This window comes from Lagopus muta, chromosome 19 (genome assembly GCF_023343835.1).
Source record: "Lagopus muta isolate bLagMut1 chromosome 19, bLagMut1 primary, whole genome shotgun sequence".
Taxonomy (NCBI): Eukaryota; Metazoa; Chordata; class Aves; order Galliformes; family Phasianidae; genus Lagopus; species Lagopus muta.
The window spans coordinates 7,594,874-7,621,541 of NC_064451.1; the positions used below are offsets into that span (position 1 = coordinate 7,594,874).

Genomic DNA, 26,668 nt, shown 5'->3' on the forward strand with positions numbered 1-26,668 from the left:
GTCCCCGCGGCCCCCGGCGCTCCCCCACCGCAGTTCCCCGGGCTCCTTTTCCCCCTCTCCCTTTGCCGTGTTTAGTTAAATTTCCCCCGCCTTAGTTGATGTCACATCCTGTTCCACAGCCATCCCCTGCTAGTAGCCAGCCCTACCGATTCCTTTTTTTTTTTTTTTTTTTTTTTTTTTTTTTTTTAAATCCCTGTCCTCTCCTCATCACCCCCCCTTTTCAAGGCAAACTTTTGGCAATAGCACAGATAATCGTTTCGTGCTCCGCTGAATTTCTCCTCGCAAATGCCTTCCGATCGGGGGAGCCATTAAAAAAAAAATAAATAAAAAAAAAAATTGCCAGAGAGCCAGTACGGATTGAAACTGGGATCCCAATAAATATGCAAAGTGAAGGCTCTGCTAAGCAGATTTCTTGCATTGCTTCCCGGGGGTGCTGAGAGTCGCCCGGAGAATCTCAGTGATTATTTTGATTGTATTTTTTTTTTTCAATCGCGTTTTATTGCGGTTGGTTTTTTTTGTTTTTTATCTTTTTTTTTTTTTTTTTTTTTTTAATTTATAATTAAAATCCCCCTGACGAGAAAGGAGCGAGGAGGCAGCGAGGAGCGGGGATCGGCGCAGGGCGGCGAAGCGGCGATCTGCATGCAAGGTGCTTAGGGCTGCCCGCGAGACATGCAACCGGCAAGCAAGCTCCTCACCCTCTTCTTCCTCATCCTGATGGGCACAGAACTCACTCAAGTAGGTGCCTCTCTTGCTTTTCTCACCCCCCCCCATCCTTTCTCCCCAACGCCATTTTCTATTAAACCTCGACAGCGCACACACAGACGCACCAAAAAAAAAAATATATCCACAACCAAAATCCTCGTGTAGAGCGAATCCCCGCGATGCTGAAAGCCTGCGGCCGGGATGCGGGATTGAAGGAAGGGTGGGGGGAGGATTGGGATGCTGGCAGCCGGGGCTGCGGGGCCCGTAGGTGCCCCCCCCCCCCCCCCCCGTCTCGGCGAAGTTCGGTCGGTGCGTCCCATCGCCCCGCGGTGCCCAGCGCTGCTCGCCTTCCCCCTCCCGCAGCTGCTCCCGTGGGGGCAGTTGTGCTGATATACATACATACATATATTGAAGTGACATTTAAATGTCCCTCAACGTTTCCTTCTGTGGCTCGTGGGAGAGATGAGCACCTCGTACATCCCCCTCTCTCCGCCCTTTTCTTTTTTTTTTTCCTTTTTTTAAATGGGATTTTAATGCCTGTTTTTACTTGCCTGGCCCCTGGACAGAGTGAGCAGGAGGGGAGGCACCGGCACATCCCTCGCGAGTGGCAATCAAACTCCTATTGACTCCCTTCAGATCACTGGGGAGAGAATGAAGCAGCCAGGTGGTGCTCCTTTGTTTTCAAAGGCAGTGGGAAACGGAGAAAAGTAGTTGCAAGAGGATGCTCTAGATTGGGGGGGTTAATTGTAATGCTGCCTAGGAGCAAAAATGAAGAAAGGAAAAGATGCTGTAAATAGGAGGGGAGTAGAAGCTGCTTCTTGTAGAAGCAATTAGTGGCCGAGCTCTCCTCCTGGTTGCTGCAGGTAGATTATTTCTTGCTTTCTCCAGCTGACAGTGCTCTCTTGTCGCTGCCCTATTGCTGAAGTTTCTCCTTTAGGGCTTTGCACCCTCTGACTATTTCTGCTGCCTCCCCTCCCCTCGATGGAACGGCTCTAGTCGGAGCTGCCTTAATTGCATGGAGCCCTCCGGAGGAGGGTTGGGATGGAAATAATTAGGAAGGGGGGGAGGGGGAAGGATAGGATAGGCACTGACATCCAGGCTGTGGATGAGAAGGAGTGAGGAGGAATGAGAACTGCAAGTGAGTGCCCATGAGAAGCCCATTGTATGTGAGGATGTGTGCAGCACCGCGCATGCGTTGTGCTGGACAAAGCAGCCGGGGAGCTGCCAGCATCACTTGCAGACCTGCAGAAAGGGGCATCCTGCAGGGCCCCAGCAACAGCCTGGGGGAGCCAAGCAGCACTGCAGGATTGTCCCCTTCCCCGTTGCCTCTCCAGCATCACCTCCTGCCCCATAAATTGTACACCTCACCCACTGGTGCATCATCCCAGGTGCTGCCGTCCCTTTTTTTGGCCTTGTCAATCTCTGTCGCTCTGTGCTTTGTTCAAAGATGGTCTGTCTCACTTTGTGCCTGGCTACTCTTTCCTTTCCTTGCATCCCGTATTTGTGCCCACGACGCGCCAGCTTCGCACCCGACTTTAAATCAGGGTGGCAACAAGGGATCAGAACGGCGGGGCTGAGCATGGCTGGCTGATTCTGAGCAGTCACCTCCCAGCCTGAGCTGCTGGAAGCCAAAGCTGTGGCTGTGCTGGGCTGAATGCAGCCAGGGCTGCGTGCTGGTTTGCTGCCTGCAGGGAGCTGCTCTGCCAGGCCCCGCTCACCGGCACACAGCCTGCTACCTCGCTTGGCACTGCAGAGCCCTTTCAGAGTTTTAGCATCTCATTTCAGTAGCACAGCTGCCAGATGCAATCCCCAAATATGCCTTTCATTCCGGGCACCGCCCAGCTCGGTGTCTTCAGCGTTTAATTCAGTGCCAGATTCACATCTCCATTGCATGTGTGGAGTCTCTCCCATCCCCTGCGGAGATCCTGTGCCAGGGGAGGAGGGATCGAGGTTCAGGGAGGCAGGTTGCTGGTTTAGGCAGCTTTCCCTGTCAATGCAGAAGCTGCTGCCATCCCCTCCTCTCCCTCCCTGCAGCATCTCTGACAAGTCAGCCCACAATCAGGGAAGAAATGGGGAGAGGGCAGCTGTGAAGGAGAGCACGTGGCTGTCCTTGCGCTGGGAAAACTTATTGTGGACAGTGGGGGGTTGTACTGCAGCATCCTCCAGTGGTTCCCCCCATTCTCCAGCTGGGAGCATGTAGGGCTCTGGGACCTGCCTGAAGTAATGGTGGCTTTATCTTTGTGAGAAAAGAGGAAGCTGCCCCCACATGCTCCCCCATATCTTGGCCCTTTGCAGAAATCCCTGCCCTGGGGGCAGCAGGAGAGAGACCTGCATGATGTTCTGGGATTCCTCCTTGCTGCCAAAGGCAAAGGGCTTCCTGGGCAAAGTGACCAGGCTTCTTCTCCAGGAGAGCCCAGACAGCTCTCCTGGTGGCCATGAGCAGCAGAGCCAGCTTATGCTCTCTAAGAATCTGTCCCCCCACCCCCTTGTCTGCTTCTAGTGTGCAGATTAGAGTTGCCAGGGCAGAGAGTTTTGGCTGCTGTACGACAGCCAGGAGTATTGGCAGAGAGGCTGCTGTGTGCTTTGCTGTATGCTCGTCTGTCTGTCTGTGCACCCAACCCCTTTGTCACACCTTAGGCAAGCTCACGTCATACCATGCTGGTGTTACTGGGCTATCATCAGAGAAAGCCTCTGTGTTCCTCAGAGTTTCACAGTGCAGCTGATGCTCGGATGGTTGCTTCCCCAGTAACCATTGAAACCACACAGGGAGAAATGCACTCCTGGATTGGGGAGTTATTGAACAGCTGGTGCTTCTGCAGGTCAGGAAAAAATCAAACAAGAAAAAACATAAATTTGCCCTTGATTTTCCTAAAGGCAGAGCAGGTCTCTTGGTGTTACTTTCAGGGCAAGGGAGAGAGCTGCCAGCCCTGCTGGGCTGGGATTGCACCATGTGCTCCCCTCCCACAGCTGTGTGACCCCATGCCCCTCTGCCCATCACCTCCCATTCCCTGCTCTGAGTTTTTCTCTTTGCTGTTGGAACCCAGTAGGATTAAGCAGCAAATCTGCAGCCCGTACCAGGAAGCAGCTGCCTCATCTCATAAACCAATTTGTGTCTCATTTCACTAACTTCAGCTTTAACCAATAAAAAAAGAAAGGTAATTTTCAGCCCTGGGTTGTATTTATTACTCGAGTTATCAGCCCTTGTAATCAGTATTAGCATCGCTGTGTAAAGTAATACAAAACTAATTACTAGCTGAGTGAATTAAATAGATGAAGGCTGTAGGTCGCATTGGCAATGGAAGAAGCTAGTTCTTGAGTTATGAGTGATAAGTGTTGGCTTGGCTTTGCTGTGAGGGTGCCACAAAAAGGGACCAGGGCAGGGATGGAGCATCCCTTTGGGGCTGGCTGCCTGTGGGGACTCAGGTGGGTGCTTTGGGATGACCTGACTTGGTCAAGTTGTCCCCCCAAAAAATGAAAGCTGCACCTGGGGAAATTAAAGCAGAATCCACACTGCCTCTTAGCACCAGCAAATCCCAACCACAGGGAAAGAGCATCTCAAAGTCTGAATCCTCCCTCTTTTACAGACCACAGCCAGTGCTTGCCGCTGTTGTCCCAAAACTGAGGCCAGGTCCCAGCATCCTGATGTCTCTCTATGGGGGTTTTGGGCCTTTTCATGACCCAGACCCTGGCTGCCAGGCCCCTCCCCATCCCAGCTGGGAGGCAGCATCCCAAATCAGCCTAAACGTAGGGGAAGATTGCTGAGTGGTCTGTGTGCAGGAGTTGTCTCAGCTCCTGCAGCTGCAATGGGCTTTCTGGATCCTGCCTGTGATGGGAGGGGAATATTGAGCTCTGTGCTGGGATGATGGGATCCAGTCCCAGAACTGAGGTTTGTGTGTGTGATGGCAGCGCAGAGATTGATAAAAACAACCAAAGGGTTGAAGTCAGATTCAAAGACTGTGGAAATTCAGCAACATTTATTGCTGCAGCAGTCCTGACTTGCTGAGATCCCACCAAACGATCGTCTCATGCTCCAAAGGTGTGTGCTGCCTTGTGAGGGCGATTCTGTCCCATCGGGGCCAGGCGCCTCCTCCACTGGGAGCTCCTCACAGCCCTCCTGGTCGGTGGTGCAGAGAGATTTCAGACACCTCCTCTCCCCGTGCAGCTGCTGAGGTCCCTTCCACCCGGCTGCTTGTTTGCCTTCTTGCTGTCCGTGCTGCTTATTCAGTGCAACACAACGCCTGGAGGTGGGGCAGGACGAGGGGCCGGCAGGATGCACAGAGCCAGCAGATGTTCGCAGTACAGCCGTACGTCTTTTAAAGCAGCCCCTTCCCCCCTTCGCCGTGCAAATCTGCAGACCCCCACCTTGGGGACTGGGAAAAAAGTCCGGGTAAGCGTGGGGAGGACAGAAAAACTTCAGCACCTCTTCTCTGAGCCAGCCAGGAGAGGGAGACAGTGACCGCCGTGTGCTGCACACGCACTCACACTCGCACACACTCACACACGTGTGGCTGCGTTGGCAAACATTGACCCCAGCGGGTGACATGGAGGCAAACGGTGGCATTTTGCACGACCACCCGGAAAACAATTCTTGCAAGCAGTGGAATTTTCCACTAAGCAGCTATTTTGGAAGACTCTATAATTGGCTTTTATCTGTCTTCCCTCCTCTTTCTGCCTTCAGAATAAATGCATGCAAATGGGATCTCTTGTTCCCCAGCAGTTTGTCTTCTCCTGCTGCTCACTGCCTGCCCTCAGCTGCTCTTGCAGGGAAGGTGCTTACAGCAAATGCATCAGGACAGAGAAAGTTTAGGGCCATCAGGAGCCTTTTTTTTAATGCAGTGCTCTGTGCAATAAGAAATGGAGCAATCAGGATGAAGGTGAACTCGACCAGCTCAGCAAAACCAGTGCTATAGCAGCAAGCTTAATGATATGGTTACAACATGTGTCTCTGCTTTGCCCTGATGCCTGTCTGTGAGTGCTGTCAGCCCTCCCTCATTGCTCCTGATTTGCTCTAGCATAGGTGCAATGCCAGGTGTTCTGCATAAGCTGTGTGCTCTTACTGGGGTTTGTTATCTTTTTGTTGGTGCTGGTTTCATGCTTTTAAAGCCATAGGAGCAGGGAGGATGTTTTGGTGACTGCAGCTCATTTAGTTCAGGTCTGGAGGTGACAGAAGTGGTCGTCCTGCCTGCTGACTGCAGCACAGCATGGGCAAGAGCAGCATCTCACAGATGAAATCATCCGTGTGCAATGGCAGGAATCGAATCTGTCTTCAGTTCTGATGGAATCCACAGCAAGCTGTGGTTTTTTTTCCTCTCACTGAATGCAACGTTAAGCAATGAAGGATCTGTAGGTCTAATTCACTTTGTATGCACTTGCAGTTGACAAACACAAGGAACAAACTTTACTTGCAGCTTAGTTTCAGAATGAACATTAGGATGATTTCAGCGTAGCACTCCGGTGTTACATGGTATGAAATCAGGCACACAATCAGGGTCTGAGCACAGTGCTGAGCACAGCACGAGCTGAACTGGAGCAGAATGAGAGGTGTGATTATTTTTCTAAAAGGTCAGAGCTGTATGAGGCTTCTGCCTAAAGAAACTGTCCCTGCCTGAAACACCTCTCTATTGCTGGCCACTTTGCAGGCACGATGCTGCATGGCTGACAGCAGCTTTGCTATGAGAAGGATGCCCAAAAGCTTGAGGACAATCTGGGCTGAGCGAAGCCCATTTCATGGGATGGAGGTCATTTAGCTGCTCAGGTGCAGGACATGGTGTGACCCAGAGGCAGGAGTGCTTTTCTCATGGATTTCATTGCAGCAGGTCGATCTGCTTGCTGGCTGTCTCACCCGGGTTAGGGATGCACTGTCCTGAGCAGTGGGGAAAAGGGCAGTGGCAGCAGTGCTGGGGGTGTTGGGTGGTGAGGGATAGGGAGGGCATTTGGGTTGCTGCAGCCTGGGGCATGCACAGTGTCTGGTTCTGCTCCACGTTGTTAGGGAGGACAGAATCTGATCTGGTGCCAGTGCTCGCACTCTAACTCATCTCTTTTTCTCCACCTGGTGGACTTGCTGAATGTGCATTCATGTCAGTGCTTTTCTGAAACTGCCTCGCACTCTCTGCAGAAGCAGCTCTATGCAGTGAATACATTTCAGGGCACAGCTCCCTGTTGTTTGGCTCTTGCTCTGCACACCAATCTCGATGTTGTATGGCAAAGATGCTGGTGGGTCAAAGCCTCATCAGCACCTTCACAGCCAGTAAGGAGGGGGCTGTGACCCCACCACCTGCAGGAGCTACACCAGGAGAGGAACTGTACCAGAAGGGGCAGATTTGGGGTTTGTCTGAAAGACTCCAGCTGAGGGGACATGCTGGGGGTGCCGTGGCCATGGAGCAGGGCCCTGGTGGCTGCCCCATCATGCTGAGGCTGATGTTGTAGCAATGGAGCAAGCGGGCTCACTCCTATCCTCTGGAGAGGGACAGGAGATTCATCTCATAATTTACTTTGCACGGGGTGTTTAAAGGTTCACTGAGAGAAGGATGTGCAAGGGCTCTCAGATCTGTCTTAGCTGAGACTTTGGTTTCAAAGCCACTGGGACACTTCCGAACATGCAAATGATAACGAGCCAAGTCTTGATGCTGAGGAGCTGGATGGAGCAAAGCCGCCATCCCATCGGCAGTGTACAGATCACGAAGCAGCGGGCACGGCTGGCAGAGCGCTGCTCCTCCACCCCGTCGCTGACAGCAGCTCCTTTTGTCCCGCTTTGAACAAACACGGGGCAGCTCCCACGGGATGCCCGAAGCTGCGAACCCACCGCCCCGCTCCACCGCAGCGCCGCCCGCGGCCACCAGGGGGCGCCATAACGCCGCGCCGCAGCGGAGCCCCGCTGCACCGGGGGAGCCGCCCCCGCCCCGCTCCTCCGCTGCTCTTTCCCGCCTCCTCCCCATTTCCCCCTCTCCCCCAAATTTTTCCGTCTTCCCACAGCTTTGGTCCTTTTCCCCAAATGTCTCCCTCGCTTCCCAAACCTTTTCCTCGCTCCCCAAATCTTTCCCCTTCTCTCCAAGTCTTTTCCCCCCTTCCTTAAACCTTTCCCTTTTTCTCCCCAGCTCTTTCCCTAAATCTTTACACCCTCCATCCCTCCTCTCTCCCAATTCCCCAAATCCATCTCCCTAAAATCCCTCCCCAAATCCTTTCTCCCTCCTCCGCTCCTCACCCACCCCCCCCACCAATCCCTTCTCCCCTCCTTCTCGCTCTTCTCCCCCCCCCCCTCCCCTCCCTCTTTCTACCCTCCGCAGGCTCTCCGGCTGGCTGAGCTCTCCGAACATTCCCGCCCCCCCGCTCCTCCCTCCCCGCTCCCGTCCCGCCTCCTGCAGCCGCTCGCTCCGCTCCGCACCGCTCCGGTTGGGGCGCGCCCGGTGGCGGCGGGCGGAGGGAAGTCGCCCCGCTCAGCTTCCAACACCGGTACCGACAGCAGCACCGCAAGCGCCGGGCAGGACCGCGTCGAGGAGACGGACGATGGGCCGGCGGCGAGAGGCGTCGGTGGTGGTGGCCGTCGGGCGGTTGTCGCAGCCCGTCCCCAGCGGCATGGAGCCCGGCGCCGGTGCAGAATGAAGGGTGCCTGGCGCCCACCCCCGCAGACATGTCTGTGCCTTTACTCAAGATTGGAGTCGTCCTCAGCACCATGGCCATGATCACCAATTGGATGTCGCAAACGCTGCCCTCCCTCGTGGGGCTCAACACCACCAAACTCACGGCGGCCTCGGGCGGCACCTTGGACCGCAGCACGGGAGTAAGTGCAGGGGGCGGGGGGGGGGGGGGGGGGGGGGGCTGGCCGGAGCATCCCTACCTCCCTCGGCAGCTCCCGCCTGGGCACCCCCCGGTCACCCCCATCCCTCCGTGCCTCATTGCCCCCCAGCCCCGGGACCCTCCCGGCCGCCTGGGAGAGGGGGGTGGATCTCGTTATGAGACCCCCGAGCCTCCCGCTGCAGAGAGCGGTGCAAAGGGGAGAGGCAACGCTGCGGTCCCCCGGGATGACGGGGTTACGTTTTGGGGTGGTAGGAGATGCGGGGTTGCGGTGCTGGGTTGTCCATCCCCGACCCCGGGAGTGAGACGGATGCTTCCCAACGCCTTCAGCCGGGAGAGCGCAGAGTTTCCCTCGTGGTTGTTTCTCTGAGTGAAGCGGTTTGGGACAGCAGGTGCGAGTCCTGCAAAATCTCGTTTGCTTCCCTGCCTTTAATCAATAGGCGTTAATGGGGTGGAAAATGCAGCGGAGCAGTTGCGGCGTATTTCGGTCGAGCCTTATGTTTGCTGTCCCTGTTTTGCTGAAAGGCTGGGACGGAGCCCGGGTTTGGCACTTTGGAAATGGCAGAGGGAAACGATCCTTCTGTCTGCCTTCCCACAGCAGGAAAAAACGGGTACCTTTCACCTCCGGGCTGCACGCCTGTGCCTCACAGCAGAGCCACCGCTTTACAGCTCTGCTGCTTCAAAGCGGCTGTTTCCCGTAGTGCCACTGCTGATTGTGAATGAAGCTGGGATTTTTCCATCTTATCAAGGCTAATGAGACTTTTTTTTTTTTTCTGGTTGTTTTAGCTAGATTAAATTACTCGTCTGTCCGCTAGTGTGTGCCTGTGCACATGGGTGTTTGCAAGGTTATTTGTAGCGCATTGAAATAGCAGAAAGAACATTTCCCTTCTGGCTGGCAAAACAGTGGTACCTTCAAAGTGATCAGACGCTGAATTGTGACTAAATAATGTATTTTGCAAAGTGCTGGGAGATGAAAGGGGAGTTAAGATCAGAGCGCTTTGGAGAGCACGAGTGGTGCGGGGAGGATGGGGAGAGCGCTTGGGGCTGCAGCGTGTCCCGGGTGCTGTGGTAGCAGTGGTGGTCGTCTGCCCCGTGCTGCATTGCTCTGCTGCTGTGTGCTTCGTGGGCTCCTGACCTATGGAGCGTTTAGGGGGGAATGGTTATCCTGAAGAAGCTCCCCGTCCCCAGGAGAGCCTGGCAGAGGATGGAGGAAATGTGACTCCTCGTATTGCATCGCTGGCTCCAGGAGGGCTCTGCAGGTGCTCAGCGACAGCTCAGCTCTCAGCCAGGACGCTGTGCCCTCCCTGTGAGTTCGGGCACATCCTGCTCACGGCCTCAAGGAGACCCCGAGTGTGTGGTGATGACAGCCCAGCCACGAGCTGTGCCGGCTGTTTTGGCACCTGGTGCTGAGCCTCTGCGATGCGGCTCCCCCGTGTCCATGCTCCCCTGTGTCCGTGCTTCCCCTCTTACATTGCCCTGTGTGCTCCATCTCTTCTTCTCAGACCTTTCCTTCATTTGTCCCCGATCCATGTTTTTGCATTACAAGTGAATCCTGCTCCTCCTCAGAGCATCCCTCCTCTCGCTGCACAGCTCCGTGCTGCTTCCTCCCTCCTCTTCCTCACCCATCCCCGCGGAGCCCCCCCCGTTTTCTTAACCCTTTTTTCCCCTGTGTCAATCAGGTGTTGCCTACCAACCCAGAGGAAAGCTGGCAGGTCTACAGCTCTGCCCAGGATAGCGAGGGACGTTGTATATGCACAGTGGTGGCACCTCAACAGACGATGTGCTCGCGTGATGCCAGGACAAAGCAGCTGAGACAACTATTAGAAAAGGTAACGGCTGATGTGTTCTGGGCAAGGGGGGGTGGTTTGGCATGGTGTGAAGGAGGTGAAAAGCTGAGGGAGATGGGTTGAGCCTTCGTTTCCAGAAAAGGCAGAGCTGTGCAGTCGGTGCAGCGGGGAATAATCAGGCAGGAGGACAAATATCTGAGTATTTCTGAAAGGAGGAGAGCCCACGTCCTGAGGTCGGGTTAAAACTGCTGAGACCAAAGCAGAGATATTGAATCGCGACAGTTTATAAAATGAAAAAGAAATAGGGATGCATTAATTTCTATTCATCACAAGGATGAGCCCCAATGAGACTTTAAAACAAAACGAAGCCCACGCACTCCCAGCCAAGCTGATATGAGAAGAGGTTGCACAAAACGGTGCAAGCTGTCAGCATCAAATAGCAGAGAGATGACAATTCGTGGTCGTCTTCTTCTAACGTTGACATCCATTTGATTAGTTTTAGTAGTCCGCTGTCCAAAGAGATCAAAGAATCTCATTAGGGACACGTTCCTGATAACGAGAAGCTTTCCAGGTAATAGATTTCGTTAAAAAATGCTGTTTCATGCAAAATGGTGCTCTTCTCTTCAAAATATAAGTGCACTCGTGCTCTGGGTCTGTAATGCTCCTTGGTGCCCTCATGCATGTGTTGCATGACCAAGTGATTTGTACCCTGGTGCTCTCACAAAGCTGATTTATCACTCATCGCTGCATCAAACCCACACCAAACTGATTTTCCTATGTGATAAGGGCAATAAACTCAGCCAGAAAAAACTTAGCCCTGAAACTTCTGATTGTGCCATCGGCTTCTGAAAATAATCCCAAAGCTCAAGCTTTATTTCTCTGAGCTCTAACAGCAATGGGTCAGGCAGTGCGTTTGGCTGGGAGGCGCTGAGTGCTGTGCTGGAGCCCAGTCGTGCTCCCAGAGCTGCTCACATGCATAAACCAAGCGGGCTTTGACCCGATGCCCTCTGCTAACAGCAGGCTGAGCTGAGTGCAGCGGCCCTGGAGGAGCAGCAGCTGCAGAGCGCACGGCGTGAGCGCTCGGGGATTTTTCCCTTACGCAGCTCTCCGGCTGCCAATGAGTAAAGTGAGGGAGGAGTGGGCTGAGAGGCGTGTTCTACCTGCCTGCTGCTCCGTCTGCAGCTCACTCCTACGCTAACCTATATGAAAACCCCAAAATAAAGAGTGGGCTCTTGGTGCCAGACATCTGATCTCGATCGAGGCTGGAATGCAAATCCCTCTATAGGGAAAATGGATCCGCAGAGGAGAGCTCCCGGCTCCCCAGGGAGGATGTCAGGCCTGGATGCTCCTTCCCCCATCTGACATTTTCACTCCTGTTTTGAGAAAGCTCTCACCTCCAGATTTCTCTCTGCCAGCAGATGAAGAAACAGAATGTGCCAGGAGGGCTATTCTGGTTGGATTTTCAAAGTAGGAGACCTGGCACTCACCTACAGAAATCATAAGGCGTTGCTTCCAAGGGCCAGAAGAAAGCTGCTTTTGTGCGTGCGCGCACACAAACCACCCAGAGCAAAAATCACTGCATGGAGACTCACAGCTGCCAACCCCACCAGCCTTCAGCACACGGGCACCTGCATGCATGGGAGCTGCAGGTGGATCCTGGGCACCCAGCAGGGCTGAGGAGCAGCAGGTGCAGGAGCGGAGGTGAGCACGGGCTGCTCGCCATGCACAAACTGTGCAGCCCCAGCCCCGCGTGGCTGAGCTCATCGCTGGCATCACTGGCCTGCTCGTGCCGAGCCCTGCGTGCGTCAGGTGCTGAGGCCACATCTTGGCCTTCCTCCAGACCGACACGTCACTGGGATCCTGTTCATGAGCAGATTATATTTTATCTTCAAATAGGAATTTATTTATTTATTTGTTTTTCCACCTGGCCTTGTTATCTGGGAGGGCTTCCTCCTTTGACAGTTGAACCGGCTTTCGTTTCCTGCCAACGCTTGCTCTTTGCCAGCACTTATCTCCAGCCTAGGCAGCTCTTCTTGTTCCTTTGATATTCGCTCTGAGGTGCATAGTAATCTCAGCCTTCACTTTGCCTTCTGCAGTCCTTATGGGAAGGACTTTGCACATCCCAATCTAACAGCTAGCTATCTCTGCCGATCATTCCTACTGAGTACCAACATCTCCCTTGAGATGCCTCCTGCTATGGCTTCTCCACTGGTTATCCAGCTACCCCAAGCTCAAGCCAAACATTCATCCTGTTCCAAAACCCAGGGTGGGTAGAAAAAGCTTGATAGCAGAGAAGCTTGAGCAGAGCTAAAAGTGATGGGGCACTGACCATGTAAACCCAACAGTGGATCATCAAGCCAATTCCGACTCTCAGCTACTCTGGTTTACTTCTGAAACAGCTCAGTAGTAACCAAGAGAGCAAGAACAGAACTGGATATTTGGTTTGTATCAAATTTCTGTTCTGAATGCTAAAATTGACTCTTTTCCCTGAGGTGGGTTTGTCTCTCTAATCAGCTTGATGGAAAACAAGGTTTCGTGTTGAGAGTGCGTGCTCAACCAATGGGGCAAAAAGCATTTTGGCTGATGTTAGCAAAGTAATGGACGAAGCTGAGGGAATCTGAGACAATATCCTTGGGTCTCAGTTGATTAAAGCACTTATGTACGTGCTTAAGTTTAAGCTAGGAGAAGTCTCATTGAAATCTAATCGTGTGCCAAAGTACTTTGCTGGATCAAGGGCTTAATATGCTAATGAGGGAAAACGAGTAGATCTCCAGATGATGGAGCACACATTGCTGTGAGGGATCAGGAATGACGGAGATGAGTTTTTACAAGTCTGGCCAGAATCCTGCCTGCCTGAAAACAATACAGGCAGCAAATAGCGGGAGGCTGAACTCGTAGAGCGCATCCTGAAATAGCACAGCAGCTAATTTTAGTTGTCTCAGTTTAGAGACGTGTGAGGAAGCTCATTTCCTCTGCAGTCGGGGGAGAGGCAGGCTCCTCCAGAGGTGATTCAGAGCAGCAGCCTGGCCGTGGGGCTGATTCATTCCCTGCAGCCTGCTTCTGTCTGATAGGACCTGCAGGGCCGGGGTGCTGCTGCGCATCAGCGTACCCATGCAGAACTGCTCTTGTCTGATTGCCTGCAGCTCGGCCCTTCATCAAGGTTGGGCATTAGTGGGCTAAACGAGATCAATTTTGTATGATCCTTACCAGTCATGTCTATTTCAGCTCATTGAAACAACTTTGCTGTGCAGATGCAGCGTGACTCACGGAAGGGTGGTCTGGATTATTGGCACAAGAGCATCTATCAGGAGAGGCTGCAGATCAGCTGTGATTGTCCAAGGCCTTTCCTCTCCCTCCCTGGGGCACAAAGAGGCCTCTGAGCCCCCCATTTCTTTCTGTATTTGGCTCCACCAGGGATGGGAATGGAAGTAGACTCATGGGCTCTGGGAAGTGGCTTGCAGGGTATTCTCAGAGACTGTTTGGGATCATGTTCAGGCTTTGCTGAAATTCTCAGAGAGGCTTGGAGCAGGATGTCTGGGCACCAGGCTTGGATGTCTGATTCATTTTGAACACGGGCATCAGCCCTGCAATGCCAATAGGGGCATTTCTATGGGCACTATGGCAGTGGAAGGCATTCCTTGAGCTAAGTGCAGTACAAACCCAAGAACTCCTGCTGATCAGGGGCATCCATTGCTTAATGCTAAATACGTGCGTAAGTTCTTTCCTAAGTCAGCACTTCATTTACCCTCTCAGAGCCTGAGAATGAGAGGCAAATATCTCAGTTAATCAGCTGGCAGCCAGCCTTCAAAACCAGGTCACTCCAGCTCCCATTTCCCTCCATTTCTTGCCCCTCTGGCACCAGCAGAAGCCCACCAGCTTCCTTGCATCTGCTCTGCAGCAGAGCCAGGCAGGTGCACACAGGGGGTGCAGGAAGGGGCATCAGTGGAGCCTGGGCTGCACCTATTACACTCCAGCCACCTCATCCTGCAGCTGCACTGCTTGTGGCAGATGCTGTATAAATAGTGAGACTGTTGGAGTGATGAAGTTTTACTAGCTGGGAGTAAAGCTTGCGCTTAGGCAATCAGTGTGCATCACTCACGTGAAGAAATGATAACGTACGCCTCAGCAGAAGTGTTTGTCATAGATGTGCTCCGAACGGGCTCTCCTTGCCCAAATCAGACATCCTGTGATTCTATGGTCCTGTGGCTATCGAAGAAGCCATTACTACAAATGCACTTTATAGTTGACTACAGCCTTTATTTGCATGTGTGATTGTTGAGTTATTCTCTGCAGCGCAGCAGAGTACACGATGATGAAACCAGTTTGCTCTGCTTTAGAGCATGGAGTCATAATACTGAGAGATGCTGATGATGAGCCGGTAAATAATGCACCTGCTGATTACCCTTTTGCCACTTTGGCTCCAAGCAAAGGGCAGCATCTGCACTGCTGGAGGTGCAGCTCCCTTGTAACTCATCCCTTCTCGTTTGGCAGGTGCAAAACATGTCTCAGTCAATAGAGGTGTTGGACAGGCGGACCCAGCGAGACCTACAGTACGTGGAGAAGATGGAAAACCAGATGAGAGGACTGGAATCCAAATTTAAGCAAGTGGAAGAAAGCCACAAGCAGCACCTGGCAAGGCAGTTTAAGGTATGTCTGCTTTCCAACCTGCTAACAGAGGCGTAGCGCGGCGTCCCAGCCTGGCAGCCCCTGCTATACTGCAGCCCAGCTGCAGGCTGTGCTCACAGCTCCCCTCAGCTCCCCCCTATCCAAAGCACGGCCAGAGAGCATTTTCCTATAGGGTAAAAGCCAAAATCTCTGCATTCCCATGATGGCAGAGCTGGCTCCGTGTTGGAGGACTCTGGGCAGGATGAGGGCAGGCAGAGGCAGGCACCCCCCCACCCCCATTCCTACTCCTGTTCTCCTTAGGAAGAACCTAAAGGTTTGCAATAGCCTGGAGCTGAGCCTTAGCAAGCAGGTTCTGCAGCACACAGGAAACCACACCAGGCTCTCAGCACATCACTGCCCTCCTTGGCATGGGTTGCATCCATGGGGCAATCAGCCAAGCTGACAAACCCCACCAAAAATAATTTTAAAAAGGAATTTACAGCTCTTTGGCTGTCCTCAGGATGGCCAGCGGAGCATCTGAAGGATGTGCAAACGTCCGGTTTGGAAGTAAGAGTGTTGGCAGGGCTTTGCAGTGAGTGATGTGCGTAGATTAGGAGTGGAAAAATCATCCCTCTCAGTCATGCTGCCATTGCAGCAAACTTTCAGTCACATGAGTGAGACCAAGTGAAATTGCTGGAAAGAGGCTGTCAGCAACACTTGTCATGCCAAATTGTAGTAATAGTTTGGATGAACCATAAACACAAATGGCGGAGATTTCTACTGAAATCCAGGGATGCTTCCCACCACATGATTCCCATCTGCTGGCACAGGCTGACCTGTGTGTTAAGCCAGCTATTTCTTAAAGAGCTTGTTAAATACCACAATGACACAATAAAAGCTAGGAAGAAGGCTCTCAGAACTTCCCACTGGCCCCAACTCCTGCCCTCCCCACCTGCAGGACCCCCTGCTTGGCCTGCCAGGCTCATCCTGCAGAGTTAAACATGAGATTCTTTCTCTTTTTCCTTATCCATTCTGATGAGTTTGACCCTCCCCAGTGCCTGCCTGGGAACTTGCAGCAGTTATCAAAGTAGATAGGAAAATAAAGACATGCCTCACGTGCAGAGCGCAAGAGGGAAAGCCTCTTGGCTTAAATAGGAGGGGATGGGATGCAAAGAAATGATGCTGAGGGACAATTTCTGGTCCCCTTCACCTCCAGAGCTGCTTCAGCAGCCAGGCAGATTCTGAGCCCTGCTCTGGATGGGGTCAGGGCAGGAGCACCAGGTGTATGCTGTATGCTGCCATGCTTCATTAACGGGCAGGTGCATGCATATTTATGTCTGCTCATTAGCTGCTGGAGCAAAGCATCTTCAACAAAATGCTGCATACTGTGCCTTTAAACCAGGCCTCCATTTAATTCAAAAGCCAAAATACAGAAAGAAGCCTGAATTGCTGCAAAATAAACTTGATAACGACTTGGATTTTTACGCTTTTCATGGCGAGTCTGAAAACGGCCAGGAGCTTTTGTCTCATTTGCTGCCAAAGCACCACTTGAAATAACAGCACAGCATTTTGTTTCTGCTAATGCCAGTGTTGAGATGTGAGTGGTTCGGAGATCTTGTGTTCTTTCTCTTTAGTTCCGTATTGTCTATGAATGGCTATCTATATAAGGCAGGTTAGCGAGCTAGATCCTCAACAGTATTTCATTTTCTTGCTTACAGGGCTAACTTAAAAGCAAGTTTTTTCAATGCTGCAGTGACTGAAGAAGCAGTTCACTCCCATGTAACCATGAAAAGAGGGCCACAGAGCATTTTGCACCATGCATTTATTTTTTTTGATTATTTTCCAAATTAGCACCATATCTCACTAAGGAGCCTTGAACCACACAACCGAGATCTTCCTTTGCATGCAATTGTAGATGCATTTCATGAATAGTTTGAAACCCTTGTCAATGCATATATATATTATTTTATTTTATTTTATTTTATTTTGGAAGAAAAAAGAAAAAAAAAAAGAACTCTTTGTGTATGTGATCTGAAGCATGTAACCCTAAGATGTTGCATTCTAAAAATGACAAATAAAGGCCTTTCCCAAATATTTTGGTGTTCTGCAGCCTGTTTAATATGTTCTTTCCAATACGTCATTCGGACCAAAATAATGATTAAAGTAATTTTAATGATAATAATTGTGGGGATATGAACATTGCACTCACGTAGGAAGCAACCAGGTCAAGGCAGAGTGTTGCAGATTTTTGCACGCATAGCACTGAATCGAGCTTATTTTAACCTTGCAGGCAATAAAAGCGAAAATGGAGGAACTTAGGCCTTTGATACCAGTGTTGGAAGAGTACAAAGCCGATGCAAAATTGGTATTGCAGTTTAAAGAGGAGGTCCAGAATCTGACGTCAGTTCTAAACGAACTCCAGGAAGAGATTGGCGCCTATGACTACGAAGAGCTTCAGAACAGAGTGTCAAATCTTGAAGAAAGGCTTCGTGCATGCATGCAAAAATTAGGTAGGCTCAGACCAACATGGTGGCACTGGCTAAACACCATCGATGTCCCAACACACCTCCCGGCTGCAGGCAGAGATGCGGCTTGGCCATCTCCAGGCGCCTCGCGAGGGGAGCCCTGCAGCCGGGCGCCATCCTGCAAGCACCTGTGCTGCGAGCAACACTCACCCTGCCAGCTGTCCTGCTGGGGATTGCTTGCATGCCTGATGTTGCTCACGGTGCAAGTGCTTCAGGATCAGGCCCGTAAGTAGGCATGTGACTTTTTGCAGCGTTTGCATAAGCGGATGGCGACGTGCGCAAACGCAAGCGGCGCTTATGCAAAGCAAACACATGCGCCCGTTCTGCTTATGCATCAATGTCTAAGCTGTTTGCTACCTGGACCTGGCGCATCAGCGAATGTCCCTGCACCCCGCTTTAAGCAGTGCGTGTGCAGGCTGCAAAATCAGTTTCCTTTGTTCCTTTTGCATCTTGCAAACCCCCCCTCCCCCCGTTGAGAAGAGCATGACGTGCTGGCGCGGCTGGGACACCGGGCAGGATGGGACACCCAGCACTGGGCAGAGGGGCAGGGAGGGGGCTGCCTCCCAGTGCGCATCTCCCCGCTGCTTGCTGCCCTCGTGCTGCCTTGATTTAATTTCTCCTTCCATTATTGACTTTCTCGTTAAGCAATTTAGGTAATCTAAACACATTAACTGCTCCGCAGTCTATTTTGGTAGCACATATGAAATTACACTCTCAGGTAACTTCAAGGAAGAGCTGATCTCTTCTCAGCACTGTATACCCTTGGCAAGGTAACGTTTCATTTCGCGTGTCTCCACTGTTGGAATTGCTTTTGCTTGTTTCTAGGCACCCCCACGCCTCCTCAGGCAGCCACCTCCCTGCCTTCCCATTCTGTTACCTCCTGCACCCCTTCCCAGCTCTCCCTCTCGTTCTAATTTTGGAGAGGCCCCTGGGCACAGAGGTGGCTTTATGGGAGGGGATGGTGCTGTGTGAGAACCCACACCTTCAGCCCATCCCTCGAGGAGCAGGAGAAGCTGTTCGTTTTGGGTAGAGAGGATGGCAGCAGGACCAGGAAACTACACCTGGGCTATGGGATTGCTTACCTTGGGACAGGTCTTTCAACAAAACCATCTTGGACCTCAGGGCTTCAAAAACATTGAGTTTGCCCATGCATTGTTCAGCCCTTCAGCTCAGGGCTCATTGCATCCCCCCCACGTTCACGTTCTCCCAGTGGGACACCTGACCAAGCCAGTGGCCCAGGTAAGGCTGAGGCAGCTGGGATGGAGAGGTCTTGTGGGCAACTTTTTCTAGAAAGTTTTGCTGTCTTTTAAAATTATTACTATTATTTAGATTTTATTTGGGAGCTTTGGCTTTGCTCCTTCTTTTTCCTCCAGCCCTGGGGTGATCCCAGGCAGCTTTTGTGCCTTGGGGATCTGCAGCACCCCTGTGTGCTCACAGAGACCAACTCTGACTCTTGCAAAATGGTTCTCCTGGGAGGCTTTGCTGCTCACCAGGAGGGTGATTTATTTGGTCATTTAGCAGCAAAGAGCACAGGCTGAATGCCCAATGTTGTTTATCGCTCTGGAGCACAAACCAGTGCAAATAGGAGTTAATTGAGTTAAATTCAGGTAACAACCTTACAGCCACTTTGCTGGCACATGGTAAGACCCTGTTTGCTCAGGATTGTTGTTTGCTGCAGATTATGTGCTCAGAGGGATGCACTGGAGTCTCACGTAGCACATTTCAGCTTCATTTGTTCCTGCATGGGGCAGCAAGGCTGCTCACCTGCATTCACCTGCTAGAGCAGGGCAGGGGACCAGGAGGCAGAGGCCATGTGCTGCATTTCTGCCCACCTCACCTCCCCAGGGAGCCCTGATGCTCAGCAGTGCAGCAGCATTCTCTTTAGACAAGGTCCTTTTTGTATTTGGGGTTTCTTAAGCATTCTTGATGGATCAATAGTGAAAACACTTCCTGACCCTGTCGTGTGCATGTGAAGGAAAAAAAGAGATCAATAACAGCGTGTTCAATCTGTTGTGCTGTTTACATTCTTAAAGATCACTATTTATGTAGGGATTTTAACGTTTCCATTACCCTGAGAAGAGCACTGGGAGAGGGAAGGGGCTGGCACTCCTTGAATCGAGGTGGCTCTGTAGGCTCATGTTTGCCAATGCCATGAGCTTTCCCAAACTCTTGCAAAAAAAAATTCCAGCCTACAATCCTGGTGGATTGAGGAAGAGCAAGTGTGTTTTCCCCTTTGGGAAAGGCCAGGTCCTGCTGGCCTGTGCCCAAAGTGTTTGGGATGGGCTGGGGTGATGGAGATGAGGGTAAGACATGACCCCACATCCCCAGTGCTGGGAGCAGGTTGGGAGGACAGGTGGGTGCTGCCCGAGCAGAGCCTGGCAGCACAGCACAGGTGACTGCATTGGTGGTAAATTGCTGCCAAGCTGCCAAACATCACCTGCAGGTGGGCTGGATCTCAGGGAAAATATGGAGTGGGGCTGTTAGCATCCTGGGAGGGGGATGGTGGTCATTGTAGCTGGTTCAAAGCGTGTTGTCTGCTGCTGGTGGTGTGGGCAGGGGAAGGGGTTGTGTGTTTATTGTGCTGTGTTGTATTGCTGATGCGTGCAGCTGCAGGAAGGTGGTTTGGAGCTGGGATAGCCTGCAGGGCCTCCAAAGGGGCTGAGTTGTGCTGATTCCCAGGAGGCACCCAGATCCTTGTGGGCATCTGTTCCCAGTAAGGGAAAATGGAGTGAAAGCAGATCCTTCAGGAGTGCCCCCGAACTGCTGTCCACAGCTTCCTATTCTAGTGATGGATTCAAGCAATGGGCAGCAGAGTGTGCTTCCCTGGTGCACATTCATCCCTGAGAGATTCACTGGTCACATTTCAGCATTGAAAGTGGTCCCAGAAGGAAAATAAGCTGTGAATACAGTCTTTGCCTTCCTTCTCTTTAGTGAAATATTGGAGAGAATCAGTCTGAGAGCTAGAAAAGTGAGAATCCAAGCTTGGGAGCTGTTGCCGTGGTCTGAACTGCAGCACAGCCAAAGGAAAAGTGGCAGCAGACCGAGTCCTCTCTGCCCTCAGTGATATTCCTGCTGCTGGTGGCTGCTAGCCCCATAGAAAGAAGGAAGAAAGCTGATGGCGTTAGGAATGTGGTGCACACCTCAGTGGGAGCAGACAAGAGTGAGGGTCACAGAGGCTGTAGTTGTGCATCCCCTGGGGTAACCTCATGAGAGCTGCAGGGACCTGGCTCCTGGGGTCCAGGAAACCTTTAGTTCTGTGATCCATTTGGGGCATCTTCCCTTGTGTCTGATGCCTCTGGTGGGGTTATGCTGAATAAGTGCCTTGTCCTGTATGAGAGCAGCCCTCTTGCACGGCTGGAAAGCTGCTGTGAATGTGCCAGATGTGTATGAGATGGTGAAAACAAGACTTGTTTACCTTTATCAGCTGATACGGCTTTTTTTCCCCTTTTACTTTTTTATTTTTTAATCAATGTGCTTTTATACAACCTTTCTCTCCAGGGAAATGGAAGAGAAGAGAGAAAGTGACAGCAATGTGGGGCGGTGATAATGGAAGGCAGCAAGGAGCAGATCTGTGATTAGGGCTCCTCTGCAAGGGGAATTTACCAGACATTAAGCATTCATTATTTTAACCCTTTCCATCCCTTTGTCAGTGGTTCCTCCCAAGCTGAGTGGTTCTGCATGCACCACGTAGGATGAGATCCCAGGGGAGACATCAGGAAACCTGTGCTGAGCTTTGGGTGCTGCCAAACGTTGGGTGCCGACTTTTGCTTGTCTCTCACAGGGGGTGCTGCTGCAGGACTGCTCTGTGCAGGATGTGTCTGGGTTTTCAATGATTGCTCCTGTAGCAGTAGAGCTTTCCACGCTGAACACAGCCCATCCTGCAGCATCCCACTGTGTGCCTCCTCCTGTCATTCTGAAGTGCACATATGTTAAAATGACGGCATTTGGGAAGATGGGAATGGCAGCTTTGGTGGAAACTGGGGATAGCAGTATTAAAAAACAAAAAAAGGAAAAATAAGAAAAAAAGAAAACCAGCATCTGGCTCCTGGGGCTGGCAATGGTACAGGAGGGGCTCTCCTCAGCAGCCCCTGAGCATGCAGACACATCAGAGCAGGGCAGGCGGCTGGTAGAATCCTGAGATTGTTTCTGCAAGGAAGAGAGATTTATATCACCTATAATTTCCCACTTCCTTTTTTTTCCTCCTTTCTCCTTTGCATAACCTGTAACAAATGTGTTGCTTCCAGCAGGGCTGGAGTAGACACGACTGTCTTTTTATCTCGGCTGCATCCACTCTATTATAGCAGAAATGAGCAGAGCTATTCAGCTAATTTCTCCACCTGGCTGCTCAACCCTGGCTAACTCTTCTCATTTTCTATTCTGCAGCATGAGCATGCAGCTGCTGTGGGAAGGCTTGTTTTCTTGGGGCAGTGTGATAAGGACAATTGTTGTTAAAAGATGTGGAACAACCATAAACCACCTGGCAGTTGTTCTCAGCCTAATTGCCTTTAATTAAATAACAACACAGCTTCTCGGAGTGCTGGGATGGGGGGCAATGGGGTCCGGCAGGGAAAGACCCAGCATTAGAAAGCATGTGCCCAAGCATTGTTGGGAGTGGTGCTCACCAGCCTTGCACTCTTTTTCAGCTTGTGGCAAGCTGACGGGGATAAGTGACCCAATCACAATTAAAACCTCGGGGTCCCGCTTCGGCTCGTGGATGACGGACCCTCTTGCCCCAGAGGGAGAGAACAAGGTAAGAATCCCTGTGGTCCTGGGTGTCCCCAGGGAAGGAAAATCGAATATTACGTGGGTTTGGCAGCCATGAGGAGTGAAGAAGCCCATGCTGTTGGCCCTCGCTGCTCTTCTGCTGCCAGCATCCCCGATAACGTCATCAAACTCCATTTGTCCTCCGTCCTCCACCTGCGCTGTAGTGAGGAATTAACTGGCTGCAGCCAGAGGGATTTGTCTTGCTTTGTTTTTGTCTTTTTTGTTGTTGTTTTTCCTTTCATTCAGACCATTCAATTTTGATCCCAAGGAGGTAGGAGGCCAATAACTGGCTGAAAATCAATCCAGGCTTCCCATGACTGATGGAATGGAAAATATCTCGAGTGCTTGCTACAGATTTGCAGGCAGCAAGACATAACAAAAACCACAGTCCTTGGCTGCAGGGCAATTCCCTGCTGCACAAAGCAGCCCTCATCAAAGGATGAAGGCACCAGCACGGGCTCTATAGAGGCAGCTATTTTGAGAGCCTGCCCTGTGACCAGCTCTCTGCAGCCATGAGCACAAGGGATGCTCTGCAGAAGCCACCCCAGCACGATGCATTGCCTGGGGACGTGCAGCAATGAAGCAGCAGTGACGTGAGATGGCGGTTGAGGTCCTCCAGCAGCCAACTGGTTGGCACTGGCTCCCCAGTACGACACCTCTGTCTTTTAAGGTTATTAAACAGAGACAGCCTTAAATATGAAGTAGAATAGGTAGGTTTTGCCCACATTTGGTTCATGAGAGAGGGACAGACTCGTCCCTTCAGGCTGTGTCTGCTGCATCCCTCAGCAGTAATGGGGTTAGGTGTGACTTACACATCTGCAAAGGGAGAGACAGATCTGTGGCAGCTGAAGTGCATTAATTATGTGCTAACGATCTTCCTAGAGAGTTTTATCTCAAGCCAATATTTTATTATTTTTACTTTTGCCCCTGACCTTCTCTGTGGATTATTTTTGTTGTGTGTAGAGGAGCAGCTTTTGCTGGAGTGTAGCTCAGGCTTCACAACCGTGTGTGTGTGTGTGTATGAAATGAATTGTGAACTGTGTTACAAATGCGTGCTTATGAGAGCTCCACTGGCTGAGTGGGAAGCTGTGGGGAGAGGCCTGGCAGTTCATCATATCCATCTTCCATCGCCAAACCCCGGGAGGTGTTCGGTGGTTTTCATGGTCATTTATTCGTGTCATGAAATCATTGAACACAACTGAACAAAATTGCAAGTCGCACAGGAGCAGCCCGGCGGCGGATGCTGAGCGCAGGGATTGATGCATATTGGCAGGGCAGTGCAGGAGAAGCTGCTCAGAGGCAGCTGGCAGCGTGAGGCCATCCATCCCTCAACCTCTGCTTCTGCACAGCACAAATATCTCTGCATCCCGCCGCCTTGATAACCAGGTTTCCTTCTCTTGTGATCTTCCCTTTCCCTCTCTAAAAACTGAACGAATGTTTGGTATTAATTATTTAATACCAAATAATGAAATGTGAGCAGCAGAGAGACAATGACTTTCAGGGCTATTTTCCTAACCGGTTGAACACAGGCTTTTCTTTAGCAGAATAATGCTTGTCAGCCCCACGTCCGTCAGTGGAAGCTCTCCCATGCTCTGGCACATCTCTGCCTTGTGCTCAGGGCCATCCATGCTTTCCTTCCTGAGCTTTTGAAGCCCTCCTCACAGAGACTGGGGAGGTGAGAGCAATTTGCCACACTCATTCTTTGCGTTCCAGGGCAGGACTGAGTGGGGTCTGAAGTTCCCTGCAGCCCTCACTTGGCCTTGCAGCCAAACCCAGGATGCACACTCTGTGTGTAAATGTTTGTCTGCTCCTCTAATGGACCCTGGAGATGGCTGTACCGCAGAGCTGCTGTGATCACATTTTGCAAAGCAAGCTCACTCTGGAGCCTTACTGAAATCTGCATCCTTAAAGGCATTCCCTGCTGCCATTTCATTTACCTCTTTTCCTTCCTAAACATTTTTAACAGAAGGCAGCTATCTTTTTTTTTAGGCAGCAAAGGCACACAGGGTGTCACTCACCGGACGGATATTTCTTCTTGATATTAACTGCACCGCTTTAGCATTTGCCTCTGAATTGGTTTCAGATGACAAAAGCTCTTTTTTTTAAGGAGTCTAGACAGTGTCCCTGGCGAACTGGCGTTTAAATCATGATCTGAAATCTCTCTCCCATCTCCTGATAGCAACATTTTGATGTCTTTGTCTCTTGTATTTCAGCAGTGTTGGTTTAAGCTTTTGATGGGGAAGTGTATGATTTTTAAACCAATATGGACTTTGCCTGCATTTCCCTGACAATGAGCGATTGTGTTCCTCGCTCCTGCATGCCAAATTAACAGAGCTCAGCACAGCAGCTGCTGTAATTTACTAAGTGTGATCGTAATGGGGCTTACAGGAGAGGAAGGCAGCATCTCTGTAGGGTTTAGCCACAGAAAGGTGCTGCTTGCCCTCTGGAGGGACAGTGCCAGTCCTGGAGAGATGCCAGCTTACCTTCAGGAAAGATTTGCCATTCTCTCCATTCCTTGTTGAGTTTGGGGTGACAGCCTGAGCTTTGTTCTGGGCACAGGAGGCTTTGGGGACGTTGTTCTCCAGCGGGTGCCTCAATGAGGTGGGCCTCGAGCAGCACACTCTGGGTTTAGCATCCTAGGCGAAGGACTGCCTTACTGATAGGAGGTCTCTGCTGTTCCCTAACCCCACGTGTTTCTGTTGCTCGCCCAGGTCTGGTACATGGACAGCTACCACAACAACCGCTTCGTCCGCGAATACAAATCCATGGCGGATTTCATGAACACCGACAACTTTACCTCTCACCGTCTCCCTCACCCATGGTCAGGCACTGGTCAAGTGGTCTACAATGGCTCTATCTACTTCAATAAATACCAAAGCCACATAATTATCAGGTTTGACTTGAAAACAGAGACCATTCTCAAGACTCGCAGCCTGGATTATGCCGGCTACAACAACATGTACCACTACGCCTGGGGCGGCCACTCGGACATCGACCTCATGGTGGATGAGAACGGGCTGTGGGCCGTCTATGCCACCAACCAGAACGCGGGCAACATCGTCATCAGCAAGCTGGATCCCAACACCCTGCAGAGCCTCCAGACCTGGAACACCAGCTACCCGAAACGCAGCGCTGGGGAGGCCTTCATCATCTGCGGCACGCTCTACGTCACCAATGGCTATTCGGGAGGCACCAAGGTGCACTATGCCTACCAGACCAACGCCTCTACCTATGAGTACATCGACATCCCGTTCCAAAACAAGTACTCGCACATTTCCATGTTGGACTACAACCCCAAGGATCGGGCCCTCTATGCCTGGAACAACGGGCACCAAATACTTTACAATGTCACCCTCTTCCACGTCATCAGGTCCGACGAGTTGTAGTCCATCCTTGTTTAGAAACTGATTTAGGAAAATAAAAAAAAAAAAAAAGGAAAAAAAAGGGAGAAATGAATATAAGAAACAAATGCTAATATTGAGGAAACACACTTTAAATAAGTAAATAAACAAACAGCTGCCAAAATTAAGACCGACGTCATGGAGGATTATTCAGCATAGAGCTGACAGATCAGCATTACCTCTACATTTCTAGAAGTCTGGCCCCGCATTACGGACTCATGACTAACCATGTACTTGCAGCTGGAACTGCACCTGGAGAACCACTTCAGTTTGGGGTTTTGTTTTGTTTCTGTTCCGATAGCAAACCTATAGCGCATACAAAAGAAGTAAGGCAATGACTGTTGGAAGTTTATCCTTGGGAGACTCGCTCTCTTTCTGTGTGGGGGTTGCATGGACATTTTCCGACATCGCGGGCAGCTGTGATGGATGTGTGATTTGTATTTCTAAGCAGAAAGCTGACCCGTGAGGAGCTCTCGCTGTCTGAACAAGACCTATCACAGGTTAGTTTTATTCGCCTTCCATTGCAGCTACTGTCTCTCAACTGTGTTCTTGTCACTTAGATTAACTGTGCTGAGACCCGAAGTAGCTCATGGATCTGTGTCTTAGTAACTATTAAACACGATGGTTTAAGTATGTATTATGAACAAGTTGTTGTACCCATATTGTTTGAACTTATGTATTCAGCAAATATATTGTATAATGTATGTCTGTTATTTACCAGAGGTGGCGAAACTTTGTATGTCCAGTTTATGCAATGAATGTTGTAAATGCAATGATGTAGTTTGGATTAATAAATGATGGTTTTGTTTCTAAAAAGAAAAAAAAAAAAAAAGATCAGTGTTCACCCTTATACACAGATAACCGATTTCATGTTGATAATTACAATATTCTCTTACTGTTGTAATATCTACATAGCATTATGGTGGTTGGAAATTGCTTCTGTGGAAATTCTGTGCCGTCAGATTCCCACGGGAAGCCCAGTTTATGGAAGTGTGAAGGTAATTACTTTTTTTTTTTAAGAGGAAAACTTTGTACTATCCACAGTTATCTAAGGAACAATAAAAATATTAGGAGACTTCCCCGCTTTGTTTGT

The 26,668-nt window shown here is 50.9% G+C and overlaps 1 protein-coding gene across 2 annotated transcripts; it reads left to right on the forward strand.

Annotated features, from left to right (window-relative positions):
- Nucleotides 1-182: 182 nt before the first annotated feature.
- OLFM1 (olfactomedin 1) lies at nucleotides 183-25,618 on the forward strand. Of its 2 annotated transcripts, none has more exons than XM_048966055.1 (6): nucleotides 183-735; nucleotides 10,173-10,322; nucleotides 14,772-14,927; nucleotides 17,176-17,395; nucleotides 22,054-22,160; nucleotides 24,886-25,618. In XM_048966055.1, the coding sequence occupies exons 1-6, from the start codon at nucleotides 670-672 to the stop codon at nucleotides 25,558-25,560; spliced, it is 1,374 nt and encodes a 457-aa protein (XP_048822012.1). In that variant the 5' UTR covers nucleotides 183-669; the 3' UTR covers nucleotides 25,561-25,618. The 2 variants fall into 2 exon arrangements, with proteins under 2 accessions (XP_048822012.1, XP_048822010.1); XM_048966053.1 differs by lacking the exon at nucleotides 183-735 and adding an exon at nucleotides 8,012-8,479.
- The last annotated feature ends 1,050 nt before the right edge of the window (nucleotides 25,619-26,668 follow it).